The following is a 13,528-nucleotide window of genomic DNA, read 5'->3' on the forward strand; positions in this document are numbered from 1 at the left end:
ACTGGATCTCTTCCAGCTCACACTCACTCTCATCTTCCTGGCCAGGACTCAGCAATACATTTAGCCAGTTCTTAACTCAACCTATTAGTCTTGAATCTACTGGAGTCCTCGTGCCTCTGCCTGGAGGAAAGTGTGCAGGATGAAGGAAAATATTATTTTCCAGCTCAAAGATGCTCTGGGCAGAGAAGTGACTACGCCTTCACAAGGTACTCAATGGAAGCCAACCTGCAATCAGGAGGGTGATGCCTGATCCTAACCAGTGAGTGCTGGGATGGTCAGGGAAGGACCCCAGGAGCACTCAAATCTGTGTTAGCTCAGGTACATCAGAAAGTGGAGCCTGAGGCAAGGGTTAAGTGCAGACCCTTCATTCAGGGGCTGCAAGCCCAGGGCAATGAGAGTGTAGAGAAAATGGGAAGGGAGACAGGGACCAATGTGATATGCAGGGTCAAAATGCTGGCCATCTCCTTGCAACAAGCAAGAGAGCACAGCCTGAAGTGCAGCAGACAGGGCTTCCTAGCACTCAGGACTTCTCTAGAAAGCTTGCAAGGCTTGCACAGCACAAAGCCATCCACGAGAGAAAGAGGAGGGAAAACATATCCTCTTAGGTCCCCTCCAGACCCTCATTTACCACTGGCTAAGTTTCCCCCATAAGAAGATAACTCCCCTGCATTCTCAGGTTGCATTGGCGTGGTCCTTTAGCAGTCACACAGAAATCCCAGTCCCAGGGGTCAAAATGTGACATCTTAGCTGAGTCCAGGGCATAAGAGGCAACGCGGTGTAGGTGGAGCCAAGAGACCCAAACAGACCTGAGAGGCACGCAAGTCTGTGTCCAATCCAGGAATCAGTGATTCACCCCTGGGGTCCTGGCAGTGTAAGAAGGTATCTGGGCCTGGATGCCAGAGTGACTTCCAGGATGTCGGGGGGAGGGGGTGCCGGAGCTGAGGTCACTGAACTGGAACTCTTATGCTTTCACTTTTGTGGGCTGACTTACAGACACGTGGACCCAGACAAACCAAATCTGGAAACCACCACGTCCCCATTCTCTGCCTTTCAGAGCCTGGAGGGAAAGCAGCTCCCATTCCAGGATGCCTCCCGAGGGTAGCAGCATTTTCACATCTGCGCTTTTCTCATGAAAGGGCGAGGAAGAAGAAACAGAACTCTCTGAGGAAACACCTACCATGCCCCATCCAGTGTTGTGTGGCTGCCTTGCATCATTCTCTCCTTCGAGAGAATTAAAATTCTCTTTGAAATTAAAAATGATGTTTACTGGAAACTTTTGCTATTCAGAAGCAAAACATGTCCATTGTTGAAAAACCAAAAATCTCCACTGATGTTGCCATCCAGAAACAATCACTGCAGACACTTTGGTGTATGTATTTTTAGAACTTCCTCTCTCTCTCTCTTTCATCCTCTCTAACCAAACTTGGATAATATTATGTGCACATATACTGAATTTCTTTTCAATACGTTAAATAAGCTTCTACAGCCTCATTTTAATGGTGTTTTGTCTCATGTCCTCTCCCACTGACTATTTAGCTTGTTTTCAATTTATCACTAATGTCAGCAATACAACAATCAGCATTGCTGCAGCTAAATTTATCTTTACTTGTGCCTTAGAATAAATTCCTAGTTGAGGACATGTTGGGTCATTTTGAGGTGTCTTGCTACATACTGCCAATGGTAACAATGTGCCAGACCACTTAACCACAGCTTTTCAACACTTCTTTTTGAATATTGATAATAACCTGATCAATTAAGCCACATTAACCCCATTTTACCAATGTAGAAATTGCGGCTCAGAGAAGTGGACTTGCCCTTGTCCATGAGCTAGTAAGTTGTTGACAAGAAATCCTGGGAATAAAACTCTTGAAACCCACTCTGGCTTGGTGTTGAGAACCAAGCTCTTCAAGGCTGAGCTGGGAGCTGGGGAGGCTGCCACTGGGATAGGCCTTTCCCAGGGCACAGGACTCAGGAGTTGCAGAGTAGCCGCACAGCTTACCTGAGACGCATCAGGCTGCTCATCCTCACTCTGTCCCTGTAGCAGTTCAGGGGCCTTGAAAGGAGCAGCCTCTATGTGAGAAACATGGCCTTGGAAAGAAAGGCTTCCAGCCGCAGAAAGCAGGGCTGACCAGGGGCAGACCACATAGTCCGAGGAATCTGAAACCAAGCCAGTGATGGGGCTGTAGAGACAGAGCTTCCATCTGGGGTGCCAGCACGGTACTGTGCCCAGCAGGTGCCTGGCAGTACCCATCTCTGGGACTGAATGTGAGCAAGACCCAGAGGAGACATGGAACAGAATAAATTCAACCCTGATGCATGGGAACATGTATAATAAAAGGTGACTGTGGCCATGGCCAGGAAGTTAGCACCTGCACCTAAATTCATCTGTGGCTCAAGAGTCTCAAGGTAAAAGGTAAAGAGAGGGTCAGGCACACCTGAAATTTAGCACAAGCCTGAGTTCTCTAGAGACAGACTAGGATCCAAGGCAGCTGGTCTTCTGGGAGCTCCGTAGCTGTTCATCAGAACCTCCAGGGTGGGGAAGAGGGAAAAGATGACGCTGAAGGAACAGGTGCACAGCCTCCTCCATAGGCCCACGCTGGGACCATCGCCCTCACAGAACATTTGTGATCTTTCACTCCAGGAGCCTCTGCTGCATGCACTGAAGCCCCCAAGCACGTGTGACCTCTGAGTTGACACCTGAGTGTGGGTACTCAGCATTTGTTCTGGAGCTTAATGCCCAGGAGCCCCATAGTCATCCTTGGATACCGCTACCTTAGGTCTCTCCTGTACTGAGAGCACAGAGTGCAGCTTTCCCATTAGGGGGTTTGAAGAGACACTATAGGAGGCCTTATCTCTCCTGCAGTTTCTGGAGTTTAGTGCAAGTGTGAGGCCACCTGGAGGTTGGGCTCTGTACAGAACACATGCCCAGGATGTGAGGTCGCTTGGCCACTTCAAGGCCTGAACTTGACATGTGACCACCTTCTCAAATCTACACAGGACTCTAGCGGCCCTCTTGCCCACACCAACCTCCAGAGAGGTGACTCGCCTGAGCCCACTTACACCCCAAAGGGTCACCCCAACCCCCACTTGCAGTGCACGCTCCCCACCTGGCCACCGGCGGCTATTGCCTGGGCCATGACTGCAGACCACCTCTGGCGGGGCACACCAGCAAATTCTACCATCATCATGGGCTGCAAGCACAGCTCCTCCCACAGATCCGAACCCCAAACAGGGAAGGGGGCTTCCCTTCAAAGTTTATCCCTCACTGGGTACCTGCCCTCAGCCTTAGGAGACCCAGTAGCATTTCTTTTACTTTTTCTTTTTTTGAGACGGAGTTTGGCGCTCTTGTCACCCAGGCTGGAGTGCAATAGTGCGATCTCAGCTCACTGCAATCTCTGCCTCCCGGGTTCAAGCAATTCTCCTGCCTCAGCCTCCCAAATAGCTGGGATTATAAGTGCATGCCACCATGCCCGGCTAATATTTTGTGTGTGTATTTTTAGTAGAAACAGGGTTTCACCATGTTGGCCAGGCTGGTATTGAGCTCTTGACCTCAGATGATCCACCCGCCTCAGTCTCCCAAAGTGCTGGGATTACATGAGTGAGCCATCACACCCCACCAGCATTTTCTTGTGCCTTACAGTTGCTCTTCAAACACTATTTAGTAATTCTTTCTATTAACCTCCCCTGTTTAGAACACAGAGTAGGTCTGCCTTTTTTTTTTTTTTGAGATGAGTCTTGCTCTGTTGCCCAGGCTGGAGGGCAGTGGCACAATCTTGGCTTACTGCAACCTCTGCCTCCTGGGTTCAAGAAATTCTCCTGTCTCTGCCTCCCGAGTAGCTGAGATTACAGGCGAGCGCAACCACACCTGGCAAATTTTTCTTTTTTTGTATTTTTAATAGAGATGGAGTTTCACCATGTTGGCCAGGCTGGTCCCAAACCCCTGACCTCAGGTAATCTGCCCACTTTGGCCTCCCAAAGTGCTGGGATTACAGGTGTGAGCCACCGTGCCCGGCCAGGTCTGCCTTCTGATGGGGCACAGACTAGTGCAACATCTGGTGGACAGAGTGTAGGGGTGTCCTGGGTGACCACCCCCTGCCTCTCATCTCTGGTTATGCCCAGAGACAGCCCATGTGCTGTTAGGCGCCCATAGCACTGCATCCACTCTCTTCCTAAATCCTCCCAGCTTTGCATGCCTGGAAATGCTGCAACACCAAGGCAGAAGCAAAGCCTTTCTTCCAACTCTGCCACATGGCATGGGTCCAAGAGTCAGGCCTGCCCTCCAAGGATGGATGATATTCGTCTACTCATTCTAATACCTCAGAGTAATCACATATCAAGAAGCAGCAACCTTGTTCTGTGCTCTCAGAGGTTGATAAGAAAAAATTTTTTTGAAAAAAGCAGCAGCAGCCAGAACTGTGTTTGTGTGGGAAGCTTGACATACAACTCCCTGTGATTTGACTGCCCCCAAACACTCTCTTACCGTTGCGGAGGTCTTCCAGGAGCTGCTCCGCGGCCAGGAACAGGAGGGACCAGATTTCCTCCTCAGACAGAGCTTCACCCTTGACCTGTAGGGCGCTGGCCAGCGTCACAGAGGACAGGCTCATGCCTACGATAAAGACATGCATGTGACAGGGCCTCTGCAATGTCCAGGAACATGTTTGGGCCCGTACTCGCCACTCTGGCCCAGCCAGGCATGGTCCGGCCACTACTGCACACCGGCACTGTGTTTTCAGCACCTGGGTCCCTGGGGTCAGGCACAGAGCCAAGCACACAGAGGAGTTAAAGAAATGTTAATTGGAGGACTGGCCAGGCTGGCTGGTCGGTTCTCAGTGAATGAGTAAACAAACAATAAAACTCCCAAATGAAAGGTTAAATGAATAAATAAATGAACAACCAAATGAAATACGAGAACAGCACCTTCCAGCTGGGTGCGAGCTGTTGCAGAGAGTAAGCTACACCTGGGTAGTGTGTGGCCTCCTCTCCTTCTCTCTCAGGAGAAGTTAGCTAACATTTTTGCCTGCAGTACGTGATTCACATCTTTCATCTCTGGCTGCCACATGCAGAGTCAGATTTGGTGCCAGTACCACCCCTTTCTCCAGCACCTGCCTGAAGTGCCAGAGCGACTCACTAGACAGAAGTATAAGCCCACGTTTCAGAAAGAGGCAGCCTCACAGAGAAACTGGAGGAGGCTGAAGAGGGCTAGTCTTCCCTTCCTCTCTTCTGGTAAGCAGGGCCTTTAGACCAAAGCTGATGTTTAAATGTCTATCTCCCTAACAAAGCTGCCACCCAATAATCTCCAGAGACCCAGGTGCTGGGTGGCACCAGAAGAAGCCAGGCGGGCTTTTCCTAATCCATTTACATCCTCACTGATCTTTCTCTACAGCCAGAGCTCAAGCAGGGCGGGTGTGCAGTGTCAGGCGCTAGATGGGGAGCACATAGAGGCACCCCCATCCCCCATTGGCACACTAATCCAAGATCTACTCCCCAGCTGCCCAGCTCCCTGCAGACATCTCTGCTACCAGCCTCCTCCAGCCACAGGAAGAGAGGCTGGTTTCAGGAGAAAGAGGCTTGGTCTGCCATCTCTCCCTGGGGCAGGAAGGGAGCCACAGCAGGACCGCCTCAGGAAGCTTGACCTGTGAGCCGTCACTTATCACAAGGAGTCTGTGAAGAAGGGAGTATTGTTTTTTTGTTTTTGTTTTTGTTTTTTTAACACTCGATAAATATTTATTGAATAAATGAATCAATTAAAAATGAAAGAAAAAGAAGAATGGGTGAATTATTTGTTTTAAGATAGAATAGCACAGAATAATTGTGAATTGTTTAAAGCTACACAATGATTGACTGATAGAAGAAAGACATTGATTATTGTTCGATTAGTAAACCAGGATGCCTGTGCATTTTATGAAGTTCTACAGAAGGCTTTGAAATAAGGTTATGTAACATTGTCCCAGAATTCCAGGTTTCTACTCTGTAAAATTGGCAACATTTTAACTATACTACAGGATTGTTATTAAAATAAATAAAATGATAATGTTAAAGTTCTTAATGTATTATGTGATTTGCAGTAAGTACATAAAAACATTTATATTAAAAACATTAATTTTAGCTTTAGGTTTTACAGTTAAGTCTTTATCTCAAGTTGACTTTTGCATATGGTGAAAGGAAGGGGCCCAGTTTCAATCCTCTGCATATGGCTACTCAGTTATCCTAGCAACATTTATTGGATAGGAAGTCTTTTCTCCATTGCTTGTTTTTGTTGACTTTGTTGATGCAGTTGGTTATATAGGTCTGCAGCTTTATTTTTGGGTTCTCTAATCTGTTTCATTGGTCTATGTTTCTTTTTTTTTTTTTGACATTTAATTTTTTTATTGCTTTGTTCTTTTTTTTATTATTATTATACTTTAAGTTTTCGGGTAAATGTGCACAATGTGCAGGTTAGTTACATATGTATACACGTGCCATGCTGGTGTGCTGCACCCATTAACTTGCCATTTAGCATTAGGTATATCTCCTAATGCTATCCCTCCCCACTACCCCCACCCCACAACAGTCCCCAGAGTGTGATGTTCCCCTTCCTGTGTCCATGTGTTCTCATTGTTCAATTCCCATCTATGAGTGAGAACATGCGGTGTTTGGTTTTTTGTCCTTGCGATAGTTTACCGAGAATGATGATTTCCAATTTCATCCATGTCCCTACAAAGGACATGAACTCATCATTTTTTATGGCTGCATAGTATTCCATGGTGTATACGTGCCACAATTTCTTAATCTAGTCTATCATTGTTGGACATTTGGGTTTGTTCCAAGTCTTTGCTATTGTGAATAGTGCCGCAATAAACATACGTGTGCATGTGTCTTTATAGCAGCATGATTTATAGTCCTTTGGGTATATACCCAGTAATTGGATGGCTAGGTCAAATGGTATTTCTAGTTCTAGAACTCTGAGGAATCGCCACACTGACTTCCACAATGGTTGAACTAGTTTACAGTCCCACCAACAGTGTAAAAGTGTTCCTATTTCTCCACATCCTCTCCAGCACCTGTTGTTTCCTGACTTTTCCCAAGACTAAACCAGGAAGAAGTTGAATTGCTGAATAGACCAATAACAGGAGCTGAAATTGTGGCAATAATCAATAGCTTACCAACCAAAAAGAGTCCAGGACCAGATGGATTCACAGCCGAATTCTACCAGAGGTACAAGGAGGAACTGGTACCATTCCTTCTGAAACTATTCCAACCAATAGAAAAAGAGGGAATCCTCCCTAACTCATTTTATGAGGCCAGCATCATCCTGATACCAAAGCTGGGCAGAGACACAACCAAAAAAGAGAATTTTAGACCAATATCCTTGATGAACCTTGATGCAAAAATCCTCAATAAAATACTGGCAAATCGAATCCAGCAGCACATCAAAAAGCTTATCCACCATGATCAAGTGGGCTTCATCCCTGGGATGCAAGGCTGGTTCAATATATGCAAATCAATAAATGTAATCCAGCACATACACAGAACCAAAGACAAAAACGACATGATTATCTCAATAGATGCCGAAAAGGCCTTTGATAAAATTCAACAACCCTTCATGCTAAAAACTCTCAATAAATTAGGTATTGATGGGACGTATCTCAAAATAATAAGAGCTATCTATGAGAAACCCACAGCCAATATCATACTGAATGGGCAAAAACTGGAAGCATTCCGTTTGAAAACTGGCAGAAGACAGGGATGCCCTCTCTCACCACTTCAACATAGTGTTGGAAGTTCTGGCCAGGGCAATTAGGCAGGAGAAGGAAATAAAGGGTATTCAATTAGGAAAAGAGGAAGTCAAATTGTCCCTGTTTGCAGATGACATGATTGTATATCTAGAAAACCCCATTATCTCCGCCCAAAATCTCCTTAAGCTGATAAGCAACTTCAGCAAAGGCTCAGGATACAAAATCAATGTACAAAAATCACAAGCATTCTTATACACCAATAACAGACAAACAGAGAGCCAAATCATGAGTGAACTCCCATTCACAACTGCTTCAAAGAGAATCAAATACTTAGGAATCCAACTTACAAGGGACGTGAAAGACCTCTTCAAGGAGAACTACAAACCACTGCTCAATGAAATAAAAGAGGATACAAACAAATGGAAGAACATTCCATGCTCATGGATAGGAAGAATCAATATCGTGAAAATGGCCATACTGCCGAAGGTAATTTATAGATTCAATGCCATCCCCATCAAGCTACCAATGACTTTCTTCACAGAATGGGAAAAAAACTACCTTAAAGTTCATATGGAACCAAAAAAGAGCCTGCATCACCAAGTCAATCCTAAGCCAAAAGAACAAAGCTGGAGGCATCACGCTACCTGACTTCAAACTATACTACAAGGCTACAGTAACCAAAACAGCATGGTACTGGTACCAAAACAGAGATATAGACCAATGGAACAGAACAGAGACCTCAGAAATAATGCCACATATCTACAACTATCTGATCTTTGACAAACCTGAGAAAAACAAGCAATGGGGAAAGGATTCCCTATTTAGTAAATGGTGCTGGGAAAACTGGCTAGCCATATGTAGAAAGCTGAAACTGGATCCCTTCCTTACACCTTATACAAAAATTAATTCAAGATGGATTAAAGACTTAAACATTAGACCTAAAACCATAAAAACCCTAGAAGAAAATCTAGGCATTACCACTCAGGACATAGGCATGGGCAAGGACTTCATGTCTAAAACACCAAAAGCAATGGCAACAAAAGCCAAAATTGACAAATGGGATCTAATTAAACTAAAGAGCTTCTGCACAGCAAAAGAAACTACCATCAGAGTGAACAGGCAGCCTACAAAATGGGAGAAAATTTTCGCAACCTACTCATCTGACAAAGGGCTAATATCCAGAATCTACAAAGAACTCAAACAAATTTACAAGAAAAAAACAAATAACCCCATCAAAAAGTGGGTGAAGGATATGAACAGACACTTCTCAAAAGAAGACATTTATGCAGCCAAAAGACACATGAAAAAATGCTTATCATCACTGGCCATCAGAGAAATGCAAATCAAAACCACAATGAGATACCATCTCACACCAGTTGGAATGGCAATCATTAAAAAGTCAGGGAGTATTGTTTCCATTTACAGACAGGAAAGAAGTCCAAGGTAATCAGGTAAAAAGTGATGAATTTGAACCTGAACTCCAGGCCCTCTCTCTTTTTCTTTTCTATTTCTTCTCTTTTCTCTTCCCTTTCCTTCCTTTTCCTTTCCTTTTCTTTCGTTTTTTTTCTCTCTCCTCTCTTTTTAGAAACTGTTTGAGACTTATGGACTAGGCATTCCTATTCCACCACATTTTTCTAACTCTCTATAGCCACAGTGAAAGGTTGCTTATTAAAGATAAGAAGGTGGAAGAACAAGACCAAGATTCTTATACAAAAAATCTCTAAATCCCAAAATAAAATATTGAATGGGTGGGGTTTTTAAAATTGCTTTATGACTAGACAAAAATGCATTAAAAGTCTTCTAGGCTGGTGTGGATAGTGAAGACCATTATTTCAGTACAATAATTCAATGGAGGGAGGACAAACTTTTCAACAAATAGTTCTGGATCCATCATGGAAAAAAGCTGAACATGGGCCTAAACCTTGCACCTTATGCAAAAATTACTTCAAAATGAATCATAGATTTAATATAGAACATAAAACTATAAACTTTTATGGAGGAAAATGGGAGAAAATATTTAGGACTCATCACAAACAAGGACTCCCCAATAAAATGAACAGCTGATTTCTCATCAAAAACCATGGAGGCCAAAAGGCAGTTGGATGACGTATGGTCTTAACTAGCCACACCAGCCTCAAAGACTTAATGCATTTTTTTCTAGTCACAAAGCAGTTAGAAAAACCCCACCCAATATCAAAATACTTGGAGGGGAGACTGTCAAACAAGAATTTGGTAGACAATAAAGCAATCAATCCTTCAAAATTGAAAGAGAAATTAAGACCTATTCACATAAACAAAAATTGTGCAAATTTGTTGCTAGCACACCCTTCCCTCCAAGAAATCCTAATGGAGTCCTTTAGACTGAAATGAAAAGACACTAGACAGTAACTCAAATCCACATGAAGAAATGGGAGCACCCGTAAAGATAATAACACAGGTAAATGTAAAAGACAATAAAAATGTATTTTGATTGGAACCCTTTTTTCTCCTATCAGAATTTTTTTAAAAGGAGCATCCAACATCTGGAAAAGCACATAACTGATCGGGTTTGCCAATCAAGCACCCTTCTTTTCGTTAAAGCTAAGTGTCACTTGAGGCTTGAAGTTGCTGTTTTTGTTATTGGATGTGTCAGGATCACAACTTCCATATCAAATATAACTGTGATCCAGGAGTCAGTGACAGGAAATTACTCACCACCTTTTCAATTAAAAAAAAAAAAAGTTGTCATGCTTGTTCCAATGCACAAGCATGATCCCTCTGCAGAAGGAAACGTGCGCATTCCAGTTTTCTGTACCAACTCCCTGCCTGACCAACCACAGTGTTACAGTGGAATGTTATGAACTGTCCGCAGTGGCAGGTTGGTTTCTGAAGAGTGCGGGAAGCCTGGGAACCATCCAGAGCTCTGAATTTCCCTGGCTGGCCTCAGGACTACAGCATGGGTTATGAATACTCTGCAAGCTAGCAGGTAGGCCAAGATTTGTATTGTTGCTAGGCAAAAATGCAAATTCCTTTTCTTGACCTGAGAGGTCTGGCAGGCAGATGAGCCCTGCCCACCTCTCCGACTCCACTTCCCACCTCCCTGTCCCTTGCTTACCTCCCTCACCATGTTCCATCACACTGGGCTCGTGACAGATTATGAAGTAAGATAATTCTCTACACTAGCCCACCAGCCCTTAAGAACCAGCCTGGACTCACAATTAACATTGTTATCTCTGTGTGATATTGTGAATACTATTTCAAAGCCCACTGCTACTTCCTTGAATGACAATACAAGCAAACACTTCCATAGCATTTACTGTAGGCCAGGCACCGTTCAGAGTGCTTTATGTGCTAACTCATTTAAGCTTCATGACAGCCTTCTGAAATAGGGCTATCGTCATGCCCATTTTAAAGATGAGGAATTGAGAGGTTAAGTGACTTGGCCAGTGTCACACAGCTTGGACTTGGGTTTACGCTCTTGGTCTCAGAGGCAGGGCTCTTCCCCACCGTATTATGCTGGCTGTGGAAATGCTGTGAAGCACTTTATGGGGCCTGTAATCTCAGGCTATGAAACAGTCCTTAGCCTTTAGCCATCACACCAAGATGCCTCTGGGCTCCTCTCCAAGTTTTTCATGGTCTGGTGAGCTGTATCACGCACTGAAAAGGGGATCATTAACTATGTAAAGGATGCAGGGATCCCACTGCATAGAGAGATCTGATAGTGAGGATGTTCTGGGAAAGCATCCAGTCAACGGGCATTTTGGGGGGGCCCTCCACTACCCTTATCTCTCATACACCTTCCCAGATCTCACCTATATAGACTGACCCTCTATATTGACTCCACTATCTGAAGGCTTCAGGGCTCATCTAGTAGCATAGAAGTCTTCTTTGCCATTGGAGATCCCACTAGCCCATCCAGAAGCTTCTTTGGGCCCTTTCCAATGAGTTTCCCAGCTGAGGAGCATCCTGTTTGCCAGGACTTGTTTTTGTTGGCCTTAGCCTGTAGCAGCCCCTCTCCCTGGCCTGCCTCGGGCTAGAATCTTTTCCCCTGCCCTTGATCTTTAGTGCTTCCACTTGGGCCTCCCTTTCCCATGTGCCATGGCAACAGCAGCCCTGAGCTTCATCTGTGAGGCTGTCCCTATAGCCTTCCCTCAGCCATTACCACATTTAATAAATACTCGTCAAGGATCTAGTAGATTTCAAGCTCTGTACTACAAGTAGAATGAGGAACAATGTTAACAACCTATCCTGAGAGTCATGGGGATGGGCAGAGGGAGACAGCCAACAAGAAGGTAAGCAAATAAAATAATTCTGCAGAGTGATGGACTATGAAGTAAGAAAAGGCAATGCATGATAACAAGCTTTTGGTGTGGGGGACATCTTAGCTGAAGTGGTCAAGGAAGGCACTTCCAGGAGGTGTCACTGAAGCTGAGATTTGGAAGTTGAGAAGGCACCAGCCATGGGAAAAACTTCCCAGGTAGAGGGAAGAGCAAGCACAACAGAGTTTGGCAGATTCCAAGAACTGAGAGAAGCCTGCCTATGGTGAGGGAGGTGAGGGTGGTAAGCCAGGGGCAGGGAGGTGGGAGGTGGAGTTGGAGAGGTGGGTGGGTCCCATCTGCCTGCAGACCTCTTAGGCCAAGAAAAAGAGTTTGCATTTTGGCGTAGGAGCAGTATGAATCTTGGCCTGCCTGCTAGTTTGCAGAGCACATGCAACCCACACTGTAAAGCCAGGGAGAAGCCTTTTGACACTGGCCTGCGGCTGAGTATTAACTAGAAGGAAGGGAGAGTTCCAGAGGGCTGACTGCAAACACCTTAGCTCATCTGATCTTTACCAGTCCTGTAAGTGGGGATGGTTTTAATCAAGGGCAAGGCTCACATCTGCTCCCTGCCCCCCCACCCAGGAAGAACCCTTGCGTCCCTGTCGCCTAGACAGCTGCCCAGTCAATCCCCGAGTGTCAGCTGTAAGGACCAGCCACCTCACCCGGGCGGCACACCATATGCATTAGTTGCCAAGATATTTTGCAGCATTTGTAAAGTGCTGGCTTCTGAAGAAGTAAGGATCTCTGTTATCCCTAATTGTATATTGATTGACTGACTATATAGTGGCTTTTGAACTGTGAGATTTTGGTCACATTTCGATATTTTGTCTTCATTCATCTCCCCTCCCCAACTCTCCATCAAGACACCATCCATGACCTCTGGCCTTCATCTGTGGCTGGTTAGTGAGATTGACAACACTCTGGAATGCCCTGGAGACACTCCTGCACTGGGACAGAGGTTGGACCAAGGTCTCAGAGGTCTCTAAGGACCTTCTCAGCTCTGGAGCCGAAGGTGCCACTGCCCAGGAAGAGAAGGCATGGAACCAAGGGAAGCAGAGGAGGCCTTGCAGGATGGGGATGAGTCACACAACTCCTGGCCTCATGGGTCAGGGGACCGGGCCACTGTCTGTCCTTGGAACACTCCTTGTTTCTCCAAACTCCTGGTTTGTCCTCACCTCCTCAGCATTCTTTCTCCCTCTCATGGTCCCTGAAATGTTGTCCCTAAGGATTCTATTTGAGGCCCTGTATGGTTTCCTGTGGCTTCTATAACAAATTACCACAAACCTCGCAGATTAACACAACAGAAATTTATCATCTCACAGTTCCAGCGACAAGAAATCCAAAATCAGTTTGACTGGGCTGAAGTTGGGGTGTCCGCAGGACTATGGTCCCTCCACAGGCTCTGAGGGAGAATCCTTCCCGGGCCTCCTCCAGTTTCTGCCATCTGCCCGCATTCCTCAGCTGTGGCCACATCACTCCAATCTCTGCCTCTGTGGTCACATCGCCTACTCCTCT

General features: G+C 45.5%; 1 protein-coding gene across 2 annotated transcripts in view; it reads right to left on the reverse strand.

The window, feature by feature from the left end:
- The window catches only part of FRMPD2 (FERM and PDZ domain containing 2), a 121,667-nt gene that overhangs the window by 90,497 nt on the left and 17,642 nt on the right, over positions 1-13,528 (reverse strand). The window contains exons 2-3 of one of the 2 annotated variants that reach the window (XM_054435554.1): positions 4,481-4,606; positions 2,000-2,157 (exon numbers count right to left, since the gene is read on the reverse strand). In XM_054435554.1, coding sequence (XP_054291529.1) covers positions 2,000-2,157; positions 4,481-4,606 — 284 coding nt within the window. Of the gene's footprint in view, positions 1-1,999; positions 2,158-4,480; positions 4,626-13,528 lie in introns of those variants that run through there. The other variant, XM_054435555.1, reaches the window with a different exon arrangement.

Source organism: Pongo pygmaeus, chromosome 8 (assembly GCF_028885625.2).
Source record: "Pongo pygmaeus isolate AG05252 chromosome 8, NHGRI_mPonPyg2-v2.0_pri, whole genome shotgun sequence".
Classification (NCBI taxonomy): Eukaryota; Metazoa; Chordata; class Mammalia; order Primates; family Hominidae; genus Pongo; species Pongo pygmaeus.